The sequence below is a fragment of the Gopherus flavomarginatus genome, chromosome 6, assembly GCF_025201925.1.
Source record: "Gopherus flavomarginatus isolate rGopFla2 chromosome 6, rGopFla2.mat.asm, whole genome shotgun sequence".
Classification (NCBI taxonomy): domain Eukaryota; kingdom Metazoa; phylum Chordata; order Testudines; family Testudinidae; genus Gopherus; species Gopherus flavomarginatus.
In genome coordinates, this window is record NC_066622.1 from 30904851 (window position 1) to 30926367 (window position 21517).

Sequence of the window (21517 nt, forward strand, 5' to 3'; positions counted from 1 at the left end):
ACTGGTTGCAGAGGGGCTACAATGCTTCTCCTGGCATGGAGCACGAGGGTCTGGGTCTGGGTCTGGGCTGGGCTGCACCAGCAGACCCCCCGAGACAACAAACTCCAGGCTGCAGAGGCAGCTGAGGGAGCGTGGCAGGGCTGTGTCAGACAGCAAAGACGAGAGGTGTCAGGAAGCAGGGGGAGGAAGAGCAGGGTTCACAGCCACATGCTGGCGCCCCTGGCACCAGGGCCAGCTTTAGGAAGTGTGGGGCCCAATTCAAACAGTTTTGACGGGGCCCTGGCAGGGATGACTTAAAAAAAAAAACACGTAAAAAAAACACGTGGGGCTTGTACTCACCGGGTGGTGCTCTGAGTCTTCGGCGGCACTTCGGCAGCGGTTCCTTCACTCACTCTAGGTCTTCAGTGGCAATGAAGGATCTGCCGCCGAAGTGCCGCTGAAGACCCGAAGCGCCGCCAGGTGAGTAAAAATTAAAAAGGTGCCTCTAGCCAGGGAAGGGATTCTCACTGGGGGCGGGGCCCCCTTAGGCGCGGGGCCCGCTTCGGGGGAATTGGTGGAATAGGCCTAAAGCCGGCCCTGCCTGGCACTGGCAAAGGGGACAGGGAGAGGAGCTCAGGGGAAGCAGGGGTCGGGGCACAGCAAAGCCAGAACTCTGTCCGGACCCAGCCTCTCTCACGCTAACTCCAAGACTTCTGACCAGGTGATGAATGAAGGTGCCCTTGTTTTGAACCAGTTGCCTGGTGTTGCTGCCATTGCTGACTGAGTCCTTGTCTACACTTGACATGTTTCAGTGGCACAGCTGCAGTGCTTCAGAGAGGACACTGCCAACCAAGCGGAGGGACTCTCCCATCACCGCAGTTAATTCACCTCCCCGAGAGGTGGTAGCTAGGTCAGCAAAAGAATTCTCCGAGCGACCTAGCGCTGTCTACATTGGGGGTTAGCTCAGCTTCCCTGAGCCACGCCACTGGGTCGAGTTAGCTTTTCAGTGGCAACCAAGCCTAAGGAGCATTGCGTCCTGATGGGGGAAAAGTCTCAGCTGAACTCGCTGCAGGGAGCCACAGAGGGACACTGGAGTAGCTGGAGCCCAAAGGTCCAGTTTCGGAGTCATGGAGGCCACAGGCCTGCCCCTACAGAACAGTACAGATCCCTGGACAAAAGGGGAGTGCCCTCAGGAAACAGGTTAAAGACTGGGACTTAGACCAGACCCTGTGAATCCATTACACAGAGACTGTTAGCATAGAGGGTTCCCTACACTTCTGAGAGGTTCCTACAAAGGGCACCATAGGGAGGGTCAGGAGCACTAGCTGTGGGGAGAGCTATTCCAGCCCTGGCCTCTCCCAGCAAGGGGCGCTGTAAGGAACAGGGCAGGAGCACTGCCTGTGCAGGGAGGTCCCTGCTACTTCAGGCCAGCCTTTCCCAGCAAGGGGCGCTGTGAGGTTGTGACAGACTGAGGAAAAGGTCTGTAGCACTTATTCTGAGGGCTCTGTGTGACTGGGTTTCCCTTGTGCCTTGCTGCCTGAGTGCACAGAGCTAGAACAGAACAGGGCAGGGAAAAAAGAGACGCAGAGACAAGCCTCTCAGGTACTAGCTTCAAAGGAGTGATGAGAACAATGGCAATGGGGAGCAATTCCCCCAGCTGGCCCCAGCCGGCCCCGGGGGGGGGTGTTTCTCTTCTCAAGGCTAAGCCTGGGGTCAAAGGAGCCCTGACCTCCCCGCACACACATCTGTAGAACACGGAGAGGTTTGGGTGAGCTGGGAGAGGCTGGCCAGGCTGCTGGGGACACGGCTGACAGCCTGACTGAGACACAAAGACCAGTGGCTGACTGGTGGCTGTCCCCAGGGGCTGCTCTGAGAGGGGTGAATCATGGGATCCCAGCAGGCACCTGTGGCGGTTGTGATGGTTTTATTAAAATATGCTAATGAGTGAATATAATGTAACTGGAATATGCTTCAGGCAAAAGGTCTCTTGGAAGGGTATCATTACAAATCTTATAATCTACTGAGTGTGATCATTCTATTTGTATAAATGTATCACTCTTGTATCTGAAACTAGAAATATGAAATATAACTCTGAGGGCCTATTGCAGTTATGCAAAGTGTGGGCCATTAATGGTGGTTTGGAATCTCGATGTCTCTCATTAACCAGGACAATTGTCTGCAGATGACTCTGTTTTACCTGTAAGTCTTCCTGTATATGTGTGTGCTGGCAAGTGGGCAATGAAGTCTTGCAGTGACATATGACTATGTCATCTGAAATGGAATCCATCTTTAACCTGGCGTCTTTCCATTGAGAAGGAGGGGGTGGGAACCCAGAGAGGGACAAAGGATTCCCGCCTTATGCAAAAGATATATAAAGGGGTAAAACAGAACAAAGCAGGAGGAGCCATCATGAAGAATCTCCTAGCTGCCACCTAAGCTGAAACAAGAGATGTACCAGGGGAAAGAATTGTGCCCAGACTTGGAAGGGTCCAGTCTGAGGAAAAAGACGTACTGAAGCATCTTTGAGGGTGAGATTATCTGTATTCAGTTTGATTAGACATAGATTTGCACATTTTATTTTATTTTTCTTGGTGACTTACTTTGTTCTGTCTGTTACTACTTGGAACCACTTAAATCCTACTTTCTGTATTTAATAAAATCACTTTTTACTAATTAATTAACTCAGAGTATGTATTAATACCTGGGGGAGCAAACAGCCGTGCATATCTCTCTATCAGTGTTATAGAGGGCGAACAATTTATGAGTTTACCCTGCATAAGCTTTATATAAGGTAAAACGGATTTATTTGGGTTTAGACCCCACTGGGAGTTGGGTATCTAAGTGTTAACAACAGGAACCCTTCTGTTAGCTGCTTTCAGGTAAACCTGCAGCTTTGGGCAAGTAATTCAGACCCTGGGTCTGAGCTGAATCAGAGGGGGGCGTCTGGCTCAGCAAGACAGGGTGCTGGGGCCCCGAACTGGCAGGGAAGGCAGGGGTAAAAGTAGTCTGGGCACATAGGGTGGCAGCTCCCGAGGGGGGTTCTGCGATCTAACCCGTCACGAGTCATTTTGGGAAAGCCCAGCGAGGGGCAGTGAGCATTTAGCCTGGTACCAGGACAGGCTGTGTGCGCAGGTGCCTGGAGGGGGCACCATGAAGAGGGGGCAGGAGCCCTTTTGAGGTTGGGGGTCTCACCTCTTCAACTTGCTCTAATTGGCTCCGCAGCAGCAGATTCTCCTTCTCGAGCTGGGGCAGGTGCTGGGCTCGGGCGCGGGCGGATTCCAGCTGTCCCTTCAGCTGGGCCTTGCTGTCCAGCAGGACCTGGGAGAAAGCCAGCTCCTCCTGTCAGGGAGAGAGCCCAGTCAGAGTCCCCCAAGACCCACTGACCGCCACACAGTGCCCCTCTGTCCCTCAGCTCCTCCAAGGGCTTGGCTACACTCAAAACTTCAAAGCGCTGCCGCGGGAGCGCTTTGAAGTGTGAGTGTGGTCGCAGCGCCAGTGCTGGGGGAGAGCTCTCCCAGCACTGCGCGTACTCCACCTCCTCATGGGGATTAGCTTGCAGCGCTGGGAGCCGCGCTCCCAGCGCTGCAGCACTGTTTACACTGGCGCTTTGCAGCACTGTATCTTGCAGCACTCAGGGGGGTGTTTTTTTCACACCCCTGAGTGAGAAAGTTGCAGTGCTGTAAAGCGCCAGTATAGCCAAGGCCCAAGTCTAGCAATAGAAAACCATCGGCACCAACTGCAAACAATGGAAACCACTTGGAGGCCATTACAACAGACGGGCTGGTCCTATCTAGTTTACATTTCATTTTATTTACATATTTTTATATAAGGTTGCAATAACTTTTTACATAGTTTTTTTTTTACTTACCTTACACAATCCCCGCTTTTACAAATTTTGCGTTATTAGAATTACAGCTAGCCTAACTTTTGCTAACAAAAACTGTCATGCATTAAAATCCCTTACAAATCCCTGTCAGTTCTTTTTTTTACTTCCACAAGGAATAGAGATAAGAGGCTGTTTCAGTATCACATGGAACTGGGAGAGGTGCCCTGGAACCATTCACTGAAAAAACATCTTATGGACTGGGGTCTTTCTCATGAAAGTTTGGATCCTGGTTCCCTAAGTCAGCCAGCTCTGCAACAGACTGAACTTCTTTGGGGGGCAGGGAACCTACTTCATTAGCTAGGAGAGGGTTCATGAGCATTTTATGATTTTGTTTTGTATTGTAACTATATGTTTCCTTCCCTCTCATTTCTGGTGGAATCTCTGTTCTTGCTTAACGAAACCTACCTGGGTTTTATTATAAGCATGAGGTTTACAGAAGCAGTGATTTAAGGTAAAACTAGTCAGCTGGGGTACACTGCTCCTTTGGGGGCAGAGGAGCTGGGATTTCTGTGAGCAGCCCACATCGGAAGGGGTATCACAGAAGGCGGTTTCAAAGGGGCTCTGCACTGGGGTGCAAGGCAAAGACAGGCACAGCACAGAGGAGAATGCGTGGGGGCTGACAGGCTGGTGGGGGTAGGGAGCTGTCACCCAACCATGGGCAAGACTCCCTCTCGCTAGAGGCAGGGGGTAACAAGGTGACCTCTGAGAACCGTCACACAGACCCACTCTGTCTCCCTCCCCCACTCCTCCTACTGAGAAACCCCCACTGCCCCCAAGCCCCTTACAGCCCACAGCCCCCTACTCTCCTGACAAGAAGTACTTCCCCATCCCCCTCCCACTGGGCCCCACTGGCCTCTCACCCCTCACTATCACCCCCACTAGCCCAGAACCCCCCCACTGCTTTGTGACAAACTAGGAATTTTGTGATATATTTTATGAATCCTGTGTGTGCCTCAATTTCCCCTCTTTGTTGCAGGGTTGGCAGGGAAGGGATTAAGTTTGCTCTCAGAGCAAACTAGAGACAGAGCGATCGGCGCGGGGCGGGGCGTGTCTCACCTCCATGTGAAGACCTGTTAAAGAACTGGTTGAAACTCACCCAATCAACAGAGGGGCCAGAGAGACAAGACAAACTCCAGTGACTCTGGATTTCCAGAGACCCCAGCTGGTGCACAGAGGACTGGGGGGTGGGGGAGATGGGCTGGCTGCTGGACGGGGCCTGGGCACTCACTCTCCCCCAGGGACTGACTAAGGAGGAAGTCAGAGAGCATCACTTCAGCCTGGCTGGGCTCTGGGCCGACCACGTGGAACTAGGCGTTACTTTCCTTTCTCTGTGCAGTTTGGTGTCGCTACATTAACCCCTCCGCAGTGGGCAAGTCTCCACCAGGAGCCTGTCTCAGCTGGACTCTTCACAGCACGGGGCAGAGGGGCTGGCGCCCCAGAGAGTCAGTCTCAGCAGGCGGCCTGCCCTGAAGGAAGAGTGGGGTGGGGTTCCTCAAAGACACTGTTCCAAAGCTGGGGGCATAGCTCCAATCCTGTGGATCCATGACATATCCCCTGTGCCTCCTCCACCCCATGCCCCTTCACCTCCAGCCTGCCCCGGCACCGCTCCAGTGCGGGTAATCGCTCCCGCAGGGCCGAGAGCTCCCCCTGCAGGCGCTCAGCCCGGGCCGCCTTCTCTCGCATGGCATCCAGCTCATCCCGGTACAGCCCCGCCAGGCGCGCCTCACCCGCCACTGCCCGGTGCTGGGGGGAAGACACACTAGGTTAAAGCCTGGGGCATTGGGGGGGGAGAACAGGGGCAGGGGGAACAGGGGCAGGGCCCAGGGCACACGGGCAGGGTGAACGGAGTCAGGGCACTAGGGCGAGGGGAACAGGGTCAGGGCCCAGAGCATTGGGGTGGAGGGAACAGGACACTGGGACAGGGGGAACAGGGTCAGGGGTCAGGGCCCAGGGCACTGGGGCAGGGGGAACAAGGCATGTGGGGGGGAACAGAGTCAAGGTCCAGGGCACTGGGGGGAGGGGATCAGGGGCAGGGCCCAGGGCACTGGGGCAGGGAGAACAGGGTCAGGGCCCAGGGCACCGGGGTGGGGGGTACAGGGCATGTTGAGGGGGAACAGGGTCAGGGCCCAGAGCATTGGGGTGGAGGGAATAGGATCATGTCCTAGGGCACTGGGGCGGGGGAACAGGGCATGTGGGGGGGAACAAGGTCAGGGCCCAGAGCATTGGGGTGGAGGGAACAGGATCAGGGCCCAGGGCACTGAGGTGGGGGGAACAGGGCATGTGGGGAGGGGGAACAGGGTCAGGGCCCAGGGCATTGCGCGGTGGGATTGGTACCTCTTGTCGCAGCCTTCTCAACTCGGCCTCCAGCTCCTGCAGCTCCTGGCGCTGATCCAGCAGCTCCTCAGATTTCTCCTCCCTTGGTGGGGGTGAGGAGGGTCAGAGCCCCCAGGAGGGCACGTCAGGGATACCCCCATGGCCTCCTCTCACACACACACTGGGATTCCCAGGTACCTCCCTCACACCCATTCCTAATCCCCTTGAGGGCTCCTCCTCACTAGAACCCCCCCATCTCAGGATCCCCCTCTTGTCCTCTGTGCCCCCTAACATGCCTAGGACCTACTCCCCCCACCCCATCCTAATTGCCCCCCCATCCCAGAACCACTCCATTCCCATCAGTGCCCTCCCCCCTACACTCACAGTTCCTGGCGCAGGCGCCGGGCCTGGCCCCGGGCGTCAGCCAGTTGCACCCCGAGGTGCTGGCGATTGTCCCAGGGCCCCTCGGGGGACAGTTGGCCATGGGGGGATGACAGCTCTCGCTCCTGCTGCAGCTCCCACAGCCTCTGCAAGACAGCTGGGTTAGACGGGGTGGGAAGAACAGGAGGGGGTGTGGGTGGGAAATGTCCAGGGAACGGGGGAAGGGAGAGTGGGGGGCAGCACAAGAAGGATCTGAGGGGGTCAGAGGGATGGGGAGAGCTCAAAGAGACTGCAGGAGGGGGGAAGAGGTATCAGAGCCTTGGGGAGTCAGGGGAACCCAGGGGGCAGTGGATAGGAAAACCCCCAGAGAGGGGAACTACGGGGGGGGGGAGGAGCACAGGGAGGGCTGGGAGTGGTAGGAATGTGCCAGAGGGCCCCCCTCACCTCCACACTTGCATCCCGCTCCTGCACCAGGCTCCGCAGCTGGGACGACAGCTCCTGAAGGACCCGTGTCAGCTCCACTGGGTGCAGCTCAGCCAGTGCCCCCCACTGCAGGTTCAGCACCACCCTTGGGCCCTGTGTCACCTGCAACACAAGAGGAACACGTCACGCCTGCCCCTGGCACATGCCTCGTGGCCTCTCCTTGCACACCAGCTCCTCACATGGTCTCTCCTTGCATGTCAGCTCCTCACACGGCCTCCTTCACGTCTGCCTCAGCACATGCATCATGGCCTCCCCTCACATGTCAGCTCCTCACCCAGCCTCCCCTTCCCACGGCTCTCACAGGCCCACACCTCACAGTCCTCGCACAGCAGTCTCGCCCATGCCAGCCTCTTGCACAAGTGCTACAGCCTCCCTGCCTACAGCTCCCCCATAATCCCTCAAGCCCCTGCATCTGGGCAAGTGCAGCCTGGTGCTGCCCGATGGGGTGCCACCTGGTGACTGTCCCTTGGGGGCTCATCTGGGGGGACCCAGCCACAAGGAGCAGAAGGAAAGGTCGTGCCAACGGCGGGTGTTCTTACCTCCTGGATGGCACTGGCCAGGGCAGTCTGGGTCTCGATGTCCAGTCCCTGGATCCGTTCAATGACCTCTGCCTTCCGCTCACACTGTGGAAGGAGGGGGTATGGGGCAGCACAGAGGGTGAGGACAGGGTGCAGAGGATGAGGTGCAGGGGGAGGGAGGAGATGCAGGGGGGGAGAGGAGAGACAGCACCGATGGGCATGTGCAGAGGCAGGGGTGTGTGGGGAGGAGAGGTGGCATAGAGTGGGAAGGGTTTGAGGAGGGGGAGGAGGCACAGAGAGTGGAGGGATGTGGGGTCACAAAGAAACAGCTGTCAGCATCTGTCAGTCTCTCTCTCTTTCTCAGGGTGCCTCTAAGGGCTGCTATGGCCCTGATGCCCCACGTTTTCCCCTCACCCCAGGATGCTCTGGTGTGACCACTACTGGACTCTTGCCTCCAGATTGGGTGCCAACAATTCCAGAAGGATGTTAAGAAACTGGAGAAGGCTTCAGAGAAGAGCTACAAGAACGATGAAGGGACTAGAAAACATGCCATAGTGAGAGACCCAAGGAGCTCAATCTATTCAGCTTAACAAAGAGAAGGTTGACGGGTGATTTGATCCCTGTCTAGAGGTACCTACATAGGGAACACATATTTAATAAAGGGCTCTTCAACCTAGCAGCCAAAGGTCTAACATGGTCCAGTGGCAGGAAATTGAAGCTGGACAAATTCGGACTGGAAATAAGGGGTAAATTTGTACCAATGAGGGGAATTAACTATGGAGATAACTTGCCAAGGGCTATGGTGTATTCTCTCCATCACTCACAATGTTTAGACCACAATCAGGGGCTGGTTTAGGGGCTGTTTTTGTTTGTGACAAAAGGGAAAATAGAATGTTTGAAGTAAAATGTTTTGGGGGTTCTGTCTGGGGATTCATTGTCCTCGAACCTCCTAGAATGTTGTCAGCCATGCCCTGGCGGGCACGTAAGGGGCGGGGCGTTGCCAGTCAGTCAGTCTGAGATATAAGAAGGACTGAAGCGAAGTGAGAGCCCAGCTGTGATATTGTGACAATGGCATGAACATGAAGGGAAGAAACTGTGGTGTCCAGGCAAGGATCCTTGCGCTGAATCCCAGAGCTTTCGTCGTGCCTTGTGGCTCAACCTGGTTGTGTCAGATGCAGCGTCATCTTCTTTAGATTCAGTATCTCTCTTTGGAGCACTGCAAAGGATATACATCCTCTTTTCAGCACCAACTATCAGGTGGAAGATCCTCACGGACAATGTTACAAATCTGACCGTAAAGCTGCTACATGATATTCTCTGAGAGAGCCGCATTGACAGCATAAGGCAAGTGAGGTACCAAGTGACAGGTTTACGATACCCTCATGGAAGTGGTGCAGTTCGAATAAAGCCAAGGCCGGAATCTGACATGAGGAGCAAAGCCTGGTGAACCAGCTCACTGACTTCCAGTTGCTGGTCTCAACTGTAATTTGGCATGATATCCTGTTCCAAGCAAACGCTGTGAGTCCGGCATTGCAAACTTAGTCGATGGACATTGCGATCGCTCCTGCTTTGACAAGAATCTGCCTTTATTTTGTCATGGCCAACAGAGAGAACAGATTTGAAGATGAATCACGGCTGCCAAAGAAATGGTGGAAAACGTAGGAGTTGAGCCTGTCTTCAAGGAAATTCGTGTTCGTCGAAAGAAGCAACAGTTTGGTTATGAGGACAGAGATGAGGTGATGGGAAGCTCGGAAGAAAATTCCAGAGGAAGTTGTTTTGCTCACTCATTGACACTGCTTGAGTGTCCATTGAAGAAAGGTTTCGACAAATGAAGGCAAGAAAAGTGACCTTTTGAACTAAAGGATGCGTGTTAACATTCTAAGGCTGTCACCTACTGTAACACTATTTAATACTGGTCCACCCAATGTTGGGGCAAAGTTCAATTTCTTGATGTTAGTACATTTCAGTTATTCTTAAAATTAAAAAGTTACTGTAAACTTAGAGGAAATTAATTTTTTTTTATTTGCTTATATATGGCATGAATAAATACAGCTTTATAGATCCTAGTGCGCAAATTGATAAATCATGCATGCAAATCGTGCATCAAAGTCATTAAATGAGCTACAAATGCAATAAAAAATAAGGTATTCAAAAGTTTAACAAATGGAGGGTGAAGTTGCTCCGTGCCTGGGGCACAATTTGGTCAAGGGTCGGCCCTGATCATGGCTGGATGTTGTTCTGTAAGATCTGCTCAGTATGTTCAACCAGGAATTGTTTCGGGGCTGGCCTCTGGCCTGTGCTAGACAAGAGGCCAGCCTGAATGATCACAGTGGGATCTTCTGGCCTTGAAATCCATGATACCCCTTAACCCTGGGAGGAAATTTCCATTAACCCATAGTCCCCACTGAAAGCTGCTCCATGTCTCAGCCAGCCAGGGCATGGGAGACACCTGGTAGTGCTGGCTGCACAGACCCTCCTCCCTGGTGGGGTGCACTCCCCCACCCCCTAAACCCCCCACATACCTGCACAGCAGCCCCCAGCAGCAGCAGCAGCAGCTTCCGCATCTCCTCGATGCCCTGCTCTAAGACAGTGGGAGGGAAGGGTAAATACAGCCAGAGACAGACCCCTTTCACCCCTCCAGGCGATCAGACCCCTGGGCCCATCCTGCCCAGTATCCCACCTCTCCAGCTCCTCAGACAGAACCAGACCTATGAACCCATCAAGCCCAGTACTGCCCCCCTAAACAGTTACCTGTCAGGGGGTCTCTGGCGAGAAGCTGCATATTAGGGGGAGGCATTAGAATCAGCTGCTGCAGATCATCCTGCAAAGGTCAAAGGTTGGATGTCAAGAACCTTTGACTACTGGGAGGAGTTCCCCCTGCATCTGCCCCATAACCCCTGGAGGAGCTCCCTGGGTGTCACTGTGGAGTGAGTGACTCGCCTAGCTGTGCGTCAGGAGCTGCACAGATGCTGACCACTTCCCCTTCCTGCCTGCCCGCCCTTGTGGATTGCACATCACAGAGGTGAGAGAGGAACGGCTCCCTGTGCACTTAGCTAAGCAGTGGGCCTGCAAACACGAGAGCATGAGTGTACACAGACGCAAGTGTGCAAATGCGAGCACATGAGAGTGCACTGCCGGCAGAGACAAAAGTGTGCACATATGAGAGCACAAGTGTACACAGGCAGGAGGGGGTGACGCAGACCCAAGCACACTCCTCAGGCCCCCAGCCACCCCACACCCTGGGGGACAGAGGTTCACTCTCTGGGCGTGCTGACCCCCCATCCCAGCACCCCGACCTGGTAGAAAGTGCGAAGCTGCTGCAGCAGGGTGTGCAGGGTCTGGAGTTGCAGCCTCTCGTCGCCCTGCTGGCTCTGGGGTGGCCGGGCACGCCAGGGGGTTGGGTCTCTGCCGGGGAGGGGAATAAAAGGAATGGGTGAAACATCCCCAAGTGCCCACCAGTTGGGTCCCACAAAGCAGTCTAGGCCTCTCAAGCACGGTTGAGTGTCCCCCCACTGCTCCCCTGCTGGGGCCCCCAACACGGCCCAGAAGCCCCTCAGCTGGTCCTCCCAGCATAGCCTAGGCCACCAACTGCCTGCCCAGCTAGTCCCACCAACACAGCCCCTCCTCATGGCCCCCCAGCTGAACCCTCAAATACAGCCCCAAGCCCCCACTGCCTCCCAGCTGGGCTCCCCAACACAATCCAGATCCCCCACTGACTGCACAGCTGGTTCCCCATCTCTGTTCCCCTATCCTCACTGCCTGTCACTCACATCAGCCGCATGACTTGGGTGAGGAAGGCTCCATCTGCCAGGTGCAGGAAATACTCCTGGGCCCTTGCCTGTCTGTCTGGGGAACTGGGACTTTGGGGCTCGTCCTGCACCCACCCCAGCGGCACCAGATTCTCCAGCGTCCGCACCTGGGGAGCAGAGACAGGCAGCGCTGTTATTGCCCCTTCCTGACCTGGGCCTGGCAGGGCCTGACGCCAGTGCCCCCAATCCCAGTCCAGGGGGTCCTCGCTCACCCTCTCCCCGGGCTTAAGGTCTCCACCCCTAGGAGCCAGGAGTCCCATGGAGGCTCCTGCCCTGCCCCTCGCAGTGCACACAGGATGTGCTTCCCTCCCCCACACCCATTTCCAAGCTGTTTGTGGGAGTCTGGGCCCAGCCCAAGGTGCTGGGACCAGGGTGTCAGAGAGGGCCCCAGCCCCAGGGGTCCCTTCTGGGGCTCATGCCTCCCCCACACCAGGCCTGGGGATGGGGTCTTCCTCCCTCTCCCAACAGATCACTCCCCCCCACACCCCAGAGCACCCCCACCTCAGCCCAACCCCACAACTCACTTCTAATTCCAACTCAACCCAAGCTTCCATTCACTCCAACTTTTGCAGCCACCCCACCTCACCTCATTTAAACCCCAACCCCAATCCCCTCCCTCCTCACCCCAGCCCCCTCTCCATCCCATTGCTAGAGAGGTAGGGACAGTGTCCCAATTGCGGGTGGCTCAGCAGGGCGTGGGAGGGCAGGATTCTGCACAGTTCTATCTCCTCTCCCCCACCCCCCGAGGGCCACAGCTCCCCATAAGGGCACGACTCCCACCCCCCAAGAGGCACAGCTCTGCCCAGGACACGGCTCCCATCCTTCCCCAGAGAGGCACAGTTCCCCTCTCCCAACCACACTCACCCATGTGACAAGGGGACCCGAGACGAAATCCCCCAGGCTCTCCAAGACCCGTTCGTCCCTGTCCATCCTCTGCTTGGGTCTCTGTGGTTGGTGCGGATCCCACAAAGGGGGATCCAGCACCCAGGTGCGTCCGCTCCCCCCCGCCCCAGCCAGGCTCCCCCCACTCTGGTTTTCTGAGCTGCGCAAAGAGGAACTTCCGCAATCACAGGGTCGGGAGCGGCTGGGGGGGGAAGCCCTGCAGGGATGCCAGGAAACCAGCACCCACAGCAGACCTGCTGTGGGTGAGAGGACGGAAACTCCCATTGGCGCCTACCAGACCCCTGAAAGCTGCCGGTAGGTCTCTCCCCACCCCCAGCTTGGGGGGAATTGGGGACCTCTCCCACTCCACCCATCTACCCCAGTATCCCACTTTCCCTTGCTCTAGATCAGAGCCATAGGCCCATCTGGACAGTATCTTGTCTGCCTTCTGCCTGAGATCAGACCCATCTAGATCAGTATCCTGTTCCATTCCCTCCAGATCAGACCTTTGGGCCCCCCTGCCTTGGATCAGACCCTTGGGCCCATCTAGCAAGGCATCCTGCTTCCAGCTGCAGCCAGCCCTGGAGGAAGGGCCCCAGCAATCAACAGCCATGGAGTAAACCTGGAGAGGAGGTGACGGGCACCCCTCTCCCGACCATGTCAGGGCGGGACTGGCTCCTTCCCTTAATCGGGGGTGTGTGCAGTGGACCCCCTCCCCATCACCACCACCTCTCCCCAGTATAAACCTGTAGGCATCGTTCCTAGTCAGAACTTGCCATCATCCGGCAGATCTTGCCATCATCCGGCACCCCATAGGTGACAGCTGTACTGCCTTTCAATACCTCACATCCTTGTGATGGGGGGAGCAACACAGCAGCCCCCCTGGGACATGACTCTCAGCTCCCACCACTAAGCCCCTTTCTCCCAAACCCCACTTAGCCCCCCAAGAGTGTCTCTGCTCTATTTCCCAGTACCCCCAATGCTGCTAGGTTGGGAGGGCCTGCTCTGAACCCCCAATCCAACAGGCTGGGTCTCCAATTGATTCACATCCTGCTCCTTATAGGTCTGCAGTGGCTATCCCAATGGATGTGGGTCCACTCTTGGTTGGGGGGCAGAAGTCTGTGTAGCACCCGGCCTGAAAAGGGCTCTGAACTCAGACCCATAATACACCTCGGAAATCATTTTAGGCCAGAGGCAAATCATCTCCTCATGTTGGTGGCAGCGCAGCTGCAGGGGAACATCCTGCACCCCCTGCTGCTCTGAGGGGCAGGAAATCAGCCTCCCAGCACTGTGCATTGTCCTGACTCAGATGTCATTGCTGGGAAGAAGCCAGGACCCCCTGCGCAGCCAATGGCTGAGGGAAGGAGCCAGGGCTCCTGGCCTTGGAGATGGGAGGCCTGAACATGGGGCAGGGGTGGGAATCTCAGGCCTCCCACTCTGGGAAAAGTAGGGGGCTGGGTCTCATGGATTAGAAGGGTGGAGGGAGTTGGGGTTCCTGGTATGAGGGGGAAGGAGGCCCATGTTCTCACTCTGGGGGAGGTAGGGAGCTGAGAGTAGGGTGACCAGACAGCAAGTGTGAAAAATCAGGACGGGAGGGTAATAGGAGCTTATAAGAAAAAGACCCAAAAATCGGGACATCTGGTCACTCTAAATGGGAGTAGTCAAGGTTCCTGGCCTGGGCAATTGGAGGGGAGTGTAGCCAAGGCATTGCATGGGGAGAATTCTAGCACAGGGAGGGGCAGTTTCCAAGACCCCCATCCCTTCCCCCTCACACCAAACATGGGACCAGCCTGGGGTTTGGTGGAGCACAAGCACCCCCTTGTGGCAATGATGGGGCCCACACCAAAGATCCTGCTTGGGAGTGGTCAGTGGGGTCCTGCTTTGAGGTGGGCAGGGGAGGTGCTGAGTCCCAGTCCCCCCTCAAGTCCAGGGGGCCTAGCCTAGATCTTGTGACCCCTTCACTCAGGGCTAGGGGAGAGCATGACACCAGAGGGACCCCATGCCAGCCCCAGCTCAGCAAATCAGAAACCCTGGGGAGGGGGCTGTAGTATGACTACTCACCCATGGCAGGGAAATCAGGGCAGCAGGAAACCTCACCCCTTGATTCAACAATGCTCACAGAGATCCCCCTATCTCTAGGGCACAGACCTCCACACACACACACACCAGCAATCTCCCTCTGCTTGTGTGGCTCCTGCCCCATCAGGATGTTTATTCTTCCCCCAAGGCCTCAAGAGAGGATGATTAGTTTTGGGTTTGTTTTTTTTTTGGGGGGGGGGGGAGTGGAATGCAGGAGGCATGGGCAAGCCAGCACTCAGTGGGAGGAGGGCTGAGCAGGATAGAACTGGGGTCTGGGTCACGCCCTAGCTTTCCCCTCTACCATGCCTTGTCTATGGCTGTCCCCCTCCCCCCGCAGCAGAGAGACAGAGGCAGGGCTGGCAAGAGCCGTTTATTCCCATTGATACACAGTGTGGCGGGGCAGTACACCACTATCAGAGCATGAGTGCCCTCTAGAGGCCAAACCCATGACAGCAGGAGCAACAGCAGCAGCATTACTGTGCCCCCACCCCCCGGCCCTCCCCCAGGGGGAGACCATCATATCATGCATGGAAAGGACGGCGTGCTGCCCCGCTCCTGGTGCTAGGGTGGGGGAGGGAGCAGCAGCAGGAGGGACCCTGGCATCCTGGTGCTCAGAGCTGAGAGAGGATGTTGTTGGCCAGGCTGCAGGTCAGCCCTGTTCCATCCTCCTCCACGTTGAGAGCCTTCACCACACCATTCTCCAGCACCATGGAGAACCTGAGAGAGATGGGGGGGGGGTATCAGTGCCAGGGCCCCCTCCTCACCGTGCCATCCTCCACCACAGAAAACCTGGGAGGGGTCAGGGTGAGAACACAATTGGGGCTCCCCCTCTCCTCTCCTCCAGGAATTCCCTCTCCCCACCTCCCACCCTATCGTTCACCACCACGGAGAACCCCAGAAGGAGATTAGGGGTTCAGTGTGGGGACACAGCCAGGGCTCCCTCCCACATTTCCTAGTGCCCCCTACCCCCATCATGGAGAAGGAAGGGTTTGGGGTATCAGTGTGGGGATATAGCCAGGGGGGCTTTGCCTCTCCCAAGTTTTCCCATGGAGATGGAATGGAGGACTTCCCCTCCTCTCCACATCCAGCCCCTCACCCACAGGCAAAGGGGATATCCCAGAGGTCCATAGTTGCAGCTGCAGGGGTGCATCCTCTCCCCTCTGAGCTCCTAACACACATCCCCATGCCCACCCCTCGCCTGTACAGACAAAGAACCCCAGCTCTCCCCAGGGGGGTATCCTCAGAGGCTGCTGGGGGGTAAGGAGCCCACAGCTTTACCTTTTGCAGCGGTTGGTCCCAAAGAGGTCACGCAGGGTCTCCTTGTCCAGCAGCAATTCCGTAGCCTAGGGGAGAAAGGGAAATCAAGGGCGGGGGGGGGGGTCAGACAGCCCCCCCCAGGCAGAGGACACATCCCAGGAACTGCACTCTGCAAATGAGCCTTCACTTCTGGAGCCGCTTGGTCCTCGGATGCCCTTTGACCCCAACCCAGTCCCTGTTGTCAGTGTCAGGAGGTGGCACGGGAGGAACAGAATCCTGGATGCCTCTAATAGGGGATGGGGGTTCCACTGCCCTTCCCTACAGTCCCAGAGCAGAAAAACCACGGGGGGGGGGGCTGGATCTGACACAGCAGGTAAGGGAGAAGCAGAAGACAGGCACATGGTGGGGCGGGAAAGAGGACTGGCCAGGGGGTGGGGGCCCTGAATCTGGGCTGTCAAGCTGGTTAGGAGGGGAAGGGCCAGGGACTGCTACACAGACAGATAGGTAGGGAGACTGGGACTGATCCTGATCCAGGAGGAGGATACCCCCAGCTGGCTCCTGAGGGCATGGGTTGGGTGGGTGGGTGGGGCATTACCTTTCCAAAGGCTCCGGTGGGGTCAGCCAGCATCCGCACCTGGGGGCGGGGAGGGGGAAAGGGTTAGGGAGCCAGTGAAGAGGCACCTGTGAGGTTGAGGGGAGGATAGAAGTGGCAAGAGCCACAGCCACTCCTGAGGTTACACAACCTATAGATTCCCTCTTGCATAACCAACAGCTCCTACTGAGAAGGGAAGTGCTCACTGCTGCCTGGAAGTCACACACCGCCTGCAGCGGTGGGGGCAGGGCTCCTGCAGCGGTGGGGTTAGGATGGTGCTGAGTGGGGGAGAGAAAAGGCTCCTCCTCGTTCCCTGAGATTCAGCAACATACAACCCCTATAAGGACATTGCCCTTGGCTTCAACCCCTGCTCACTTCCACTGTCCTGGATCCCCTAGTCCCACCCTCTGTATTTCCTTTGCTATGGTCCTTGGGACTCTCCACATTCCCTTGGCCGGTGCCCCCATCTGCCCTCTATGCTCCTCCTGGTCTGGGCTGAGTGGCCCCCTCACCCTGGGTGCTATAGCTCAACCCCCTCACACACACTCCCCCTGCCTTGCTCTCCCTTCACTCCCCTTGCCCTGGGCTCCTTGTGCCTTGCTCCCCTCTCTCCTGGCTCACCTTGCCCTGGGCCCCATGGGCCTTGCCCCATTCGCTCATGACGAAGACATCGTTCACGGCCAGGCAGGCAATCAGCTCCACTCCCTTGGCCTTCAGCGCCCCAGCCTGTTCCACATAGCCCGGCAAGTGGGTCTGAGGGGGGCAGGAAGAGCATTAGTTCCTCAGCATGCAGGGTGGGGGGGCAGCATCAGACACTAGCCGATGGATCCAGGCAGGCAGTTGGGCAGCCCCTGGCATTCAAGGGCACGCTGAATTCACAAATGTGTCCTTTTCCAGTCCACCTTGCAGCTCCCTTGGCCCCAGAGATGGGATGGCGGAAGGGATGCTCTGGTGGGTGAGTTCTGGGGAGCTGGGTGGGGTGGCGGATACTCCGAGGAGGGGGATGAGGGAACTCTGTGATGGGGGTTCCAGGGAGCAGGGGGTGTGAGGGGCCATTCTAGAATGATGGGGTGCTCTAAGGTAGGGAGTTGCAAAGGGTGGGGGAGGGGATGCTCTGGAGTTGGTGTGTGTGTTCTAAAATGGGTAGGGTATTGGAGGGAGGGGACACTGCCGTGGGGTGGGGGTGTCTCCATGCCTCACCTTGGAGCAGCCAGGGGTGAAGGCACCAGGCACTCCGAAGAGAATCCCCTTCTTGCCCTTGAAGAGTGCAGCCACATCCACCTTGGTGCCAGGGTCCCCCTCGTACACCTCCACACTGGGCAGCTTGTCTCCAACCTGGGGGTACAGGGGGTGAGAGCTGGGCGGAGGCCTAGCCAAGTCCCCTTGCCCAGAGAAAGCCTATGCCAGACCCCCACAGGCCCTATGTCCCATCCCCAGTGCAGGGGAAGGAGCTACCCCTACTCTGGAATTCCAACTGGGATCCAGTTCCTCTTGCCCCAGCTACAACCCCCGCACCCCCTGCCCTAGCACCAACAGGGCATGACCAGAACAGATGCAGATGGGGGCCTCAAGTAGCTGACTAAGGGGGGGGAGGAGGGAGGTCTCCCTTCCCAGTCACCCAGCCAGCTTCCTGTCTTAGAATCCCACTCTGCTGTGTAAAGCCTGAGGTGAGCAGAAGAGCCCTGTGCACACCCCTCAATTGTGTCGGGGGGGGGGGGCATTGTCACGACAACCCATGGGGAGACACTCAGTGACTCAGCACCCCTGCCTTGGGAGTTTCCAAAGTGATTACTCCAGCTCATGAGTTGGACACCTCCCCCAGTTCCCTGCCCACAACACAAACCTTCAGGGTTGCTGTGTACCTCCCTTCCCAACCAACCAACCAGCCTCCCTCTCCTCCCCCCACAGCCCAGCTCCCACGACCCCAACCAACCCCCATCTTCCCCCGCCTCCCACTAATCCCTTACTAGTGACCCAGCATCCCCAGCTCACACCCACACCTTCCCCCAGCCTTGACTCCATTTCCCCTCCCCTACAATCCAGCTCCCTCCCCACCTACCCCCAACCTCCATCTCTTGCCTCCCATCTCACTCCATAACCTATACCCTAATTCTAACGCCTCCCCCAACTCTCAACCCCACCCCTGCTCACCCTTCCCTCGATCTCCCCTTCCCCAGCCTGCCTTAAACTCACCCCCCAATCAGCCCTTTCTACTCCCAACCTCTCCCTGCCCCCCCTAGATTTGGAGGGAGTTGGGAGCTCAGCGCCACCCTTATTCCAACCCCATCCCCCCCTGTGGGTTTGCTCCTTTCCTTGTGAAGCAAGAGCTCTGGGGGGGCCCTGCGAGGGGATAGTGATCCTCCAAGCTTCAGGGACTGGGGACATGGTCTCGGGTTTCAAGGGTTCCAGTTGGGGGAAGGCATCGGGGGCTAAACTGAAGGGTGGGGGAGGGCTCTGCTCTAGCCCTAGGTCCCAGCTGGCGAGGGGAATTGCCAGGAGGGGCCCTGATTTTGGAGAGGGGCTTGTCCAGGAGGCTCCATGCAGGGGCCCGTTCTCTGCCCCGGGGTCCAGATGGGGGCTGATTTAAGGAGGCTCCCTGGGATCGGCCTCTCCAGCTCCCTGCCCCGGGTCTCGCTGGGGCTGAGTTGGGGGGGGGGGTCCCAGCTAGGGGTGGGGCAGGTTGGATGGTTGAGGCTCCCGGGGTGTCCCGCTCACCACCCTGCCCGGTCTCACCTTGACGGGCGCCATGGCAGCTGCTCGCACACCGAAACTCCTGGTTCCTCTAGGCTTGGAGCCGGGGAGGGGGGGCGCCCGCAACAGCCCCCGCCCCCGCCGGAGCACCAGCCCCGCCACACCCAGCCACGCGGTCACCGTGGAGACCGCTTGAATGACAGTTGCCATGGAAAAGGCCTGGGGGACCTACCGCCCTTGGGGTGGACGGGAATGCCCATGCGCCTCAACCCACAGGTCGGTTTGCATTATATTTGCATATTATTGGTGGTTCATTTGCATGTCCGGTTTGCACATTGTTTGCGTGCAGATTGCTTTTGATTGGGAGGGCGACACTGCAAGTGGTTTGCACGCTGAATTTGCATACAATTTACATATAATTTGTGATTAATCTGAGTGTTTTTCTCCTGCTTTTTGCACATATTAATTTCTTAATTTAAATATAATCTGCATGCGATTTGAACACTATTTGCATTTTTAACCCCTTAATTTCGCGTCTAATTATTCTCTCCTCCTCATCAGGGCGGGGGCACCATGGGAACAGCCGGGAGCCCGGGGACCGGCACCCTGTGTCCGGATCTCCCCGGAACCCTCAGGTTCGGGTCCGTGTTTCCCTTTCAGCCGCCGGAACATTTTGAATAGTACGTTCCAGCCGGAAGTAGTGTTTGGAGGGGTGCGATTGAACCGGAAGTAGGCGAGTATTGGCTTCTCACCGGTTCCCCGCGTGCCGCGACACCGGGGGCAGCGCGAGGATGAAGCTGCTGACGCACAACATGCTGACCTCGCACGTGCGGGGGGTGCGGCCCGGGGGGGGTTTCCCCCTCCGAATTCAGGTAACAGGGATCGCCCCCGCCCCCCCGCAACCAGAGGGCCACGTATCCCTGCCCCCTGGGCTGCCCCAGCGCTGGGTCGGGGGGCCCCAGGGCTGATTTCTCCCCCGATGGGGGTGATGCTTCCCGCCCCCGCCGTGCCTAGCCGGACTGACCCTCTCCCTCCCCGCAGGCCACCGAGGTGAAAGTGAATAACGTGGATTTCAACCAGGAGTTCGTGGCGCGGATGATCCCCAAGGTGGAGTGGGGGGCCCTGGTGGAGGCTGCGGAGAGCGTGAGTATGGGGGCAGGGGCTGGCCCCGTCCAGGGCATGGGTGGGTGGAGTTTGGCATGGGGAGGGGCTCACCCTAGGTGCTGGGGACGCTAGACACAGACACGGGGCCAGCCTCCTGCCCAGAGTGCTGTCATGGCAGGAGATGGGCAGCATGGATTGGCACAGCAGCCTTGGGGCGGAGATTGGAGAGGGAAGTGGCTTTGGGGAGCGTTTGGGTCAATCAGACCAAAGTCTCTCTTCTGGGGTCAGCATTGACATTCATCTCTCTCTCCCTACAGCTGGGCCATCTGTCGGACCTGCCCCACGAGCTGCCCCCTCAGTACGAGAACAATGAGGACTTCCTGAGGAAGGTGCATCACGTGCTGCTGGAGGTGAGAAACATCCCCTCCCCCCAATCCACATCCACAAACCCCCACCGGTTCCCTGGTTGTACTGGGCACTGTCTCCCAGACACCACAAACCCGTGGCTGAGGTTGTATCACAAGGGCCCATGTTACAAACACAGGTCCTTTCCTGGCCTGGCTGAGACACCAGGGATTTATCAGCCCCCAGAGGCACTGGGGATCCCCCAGGGTGAGGGACCTCTTGCTGTTGCTGCCCCTGTTCCAATTGTAGACATTGGGGGATTCTCCCCTTGCTCTAGCTGCCTCTTGGAATCCACTCTTGGGGGGCGAAGAGTCCAGCAGATGCCCTGGCACTGGGCGCCCGGCATCCTTTTGCTTCTGTGGCTCATTCTGCCCCCTCCCCAGCTGCTAAGAATCATAATGGGGGGGTTGTGACTGCAGCAAAATAATAAAATCAAGAAGGGAGGGCTGGTGCTGTGGGGAAGTTCCACCCCTCCCTGACAGCGTTACGGGGCAGGGCCGGGGCACAGCCCATCCCTTTGTCTTTAGGCTGCAGCTGACCTGTGTTTCTTCTCCCTTGCATAGGTGGAGGTGATGGAGGGGATCTTGAAGTGCCCTGATTCTGGCCGGGAGTTCCCCATCACCAAGGGCATCCCCAACATGCTGCTGAGTGAGGAGGAGACGTGAAGGGCCAGAGTGGCCAAGATGGGAAGATAGGGGTGGGGGAGTGAGTCCCTGGGCTGGGAGGGTATGGCAGGGGGAGGGGGGGGTTCCACAGGGAGTAGAAGACATTCTATGTTCATTTGGTCTGTGTATAAATAAAATTGTGAGGTGGAGCCTGGCATGGGGCATGTCGTCCATTACCTGTTTCTCCCCTCTCCTGCTAGTGCCCCTCAATCACAACCTGCAGCACACTGCTATCCTAGCCCTGGGCTACCCGCAACCACACTTGTGCTGGTGCCCTCCTGTTCTAGTCCAGTCCTGATCCCCAGTTAGCTCTTGGTCTAGCCGAACATTGGCCTGCCACACCTTGCACCGTACTCACTTTCCTCATATTTAGATTGCAGTAGTACCTAGGAGACCTAGTCCTGAGGCAGGTCCCCCAGGCAAGATCAAGACTGCCACTGGGCCCAGTGCTGCACAAACACAGAACAAGACAA

At 57.3% G+C, this 21517-nt stretch overlaps 3 protein-coding genes across 3 annotated transcripts in view; 1 reads left to right on the forward strand and 2 right to left on the reverse strand.

Moving 5' to 3' along the window:
* The window catches only part of CCDC88B (coiled-coil domain containing 88B), a 28990-nt gene extending 14387 nt beyond the window's left edge, over positions 1-14603 (reverse strand). Inside the window, 12 exon segments of the mRNA XM_050960685.1 lie at positions 3172-3318; positions 5450-5608; positions 6200-6281; positions 6563-6705; positions 7004-7144; positions 7582-7665; positions 10083-10141; positions 10312-10381; positions 10857-10965; positions 11331-11476; positions 12234-12459; positions 12461-14603. Coding sequence (XP_050816642.1) covers positions 3172-3318; positions 5450-5608; positions 6200-6281; positions 6563-6705; positions 7004-7144; positions 7582-7665; positions 10083-10141; positions 10312-10381; positions 10857-10965; positions 11331-11476; positions 12234-12459; positions 12461-12864 — 1770 coding nt within the window. The 5' untranslated portion in view covers positions 12865-14603.
* Positions 14604-14687: 84 nt separating this feature from the next.
* On the reverse strand, positions 14688-19137 carry PRDX5 (peroxiredoxin 5). The gene is made up of 6 exons (XM_050960689.1): positions 18913-19137; positions 17380-17514; positions 16801-16932; positions 16183-16221; positions 15609-15673; positions 14688-15047 (listed from the first exon to the last, which is right to left on the reverse strand). Exons 1-6 carry the CDS (start codon positions 19078-19080, stop codon positions 14942-14944), a joined length of 645 nt encoding a protein of 214 aa, XP_050816646.1. The 5' UTR covers positions 19081-19137; the 3' UTR covers positions 14688-14941.
* Positions 19138-19469: 332 nt separating this feature from the next.
* TRMT112 (tRNA methyltransferase activator subunit 11-2) lies at positions 19470-21198 on the forward strand. The gene is made up of 4 exons (XM_050960690.1): positions 19470-19742; positions 19912-20013; positions 20292-20384; positions 20943-21198. Exons 1-4 carry the CDS (start codon positions 19662-19664, stop codon positions 21042-21044), a joined length of 378 nt encoding a protein of 125 aa, XP_050816647.1. The 5' UTR covers positions 19470-19661; the 3' UTR covers positions 21045-21198.
* Positions 21199-21517: the final 319 nt, after the last annotated feature.

Bases quoted from the DNA above. Each gene is read 5' to 3' on its own strand.
- PRDX5 (XM_050960689.1), bottom strand. From the start codon at position 19,080: ATGGCAACTGTCATTCAAGCGGTCTCCACGGTGACCGCGTGGCTGGGT. The intron at 16,222-16,800 runs GTGAGCCAGGAG...CCCCGCCCCCAG, and splicing joins CCCATGGGGCCCAGGGCAAG to GTGCGGATGCTGGCTGACCC. The intron at 15,674-16,182 runs GTAATGCCCCAC...TTTCTCCCCTAG, and splicing joins CCACCGGAGCCTTTGGAAAG to GCTACGGAATTGCTGCTGGA.
- TRMT112 (XM_050960690.1), top strand. From the start codon at position 19,662: ATGAAGCTGCTGACGCACAACATGCTGACCTCGCACGTGCGGGGGGTG. The intron at 19,743-19,911 runs GTAACAGGGATC...CCCTCCCCGCAG, and splicing joins GTTTCCCCCTCCGAATTCAG to GCCACCGAGGTGAAAGTGAA. The intron at 20,385-20,942 runs GTGAGAAACATC...TCCCTTGCATAG, and splicing joins TGCATCACGTGCTGCTGGAG to GTGGAGGTGATGGAGGGGAT.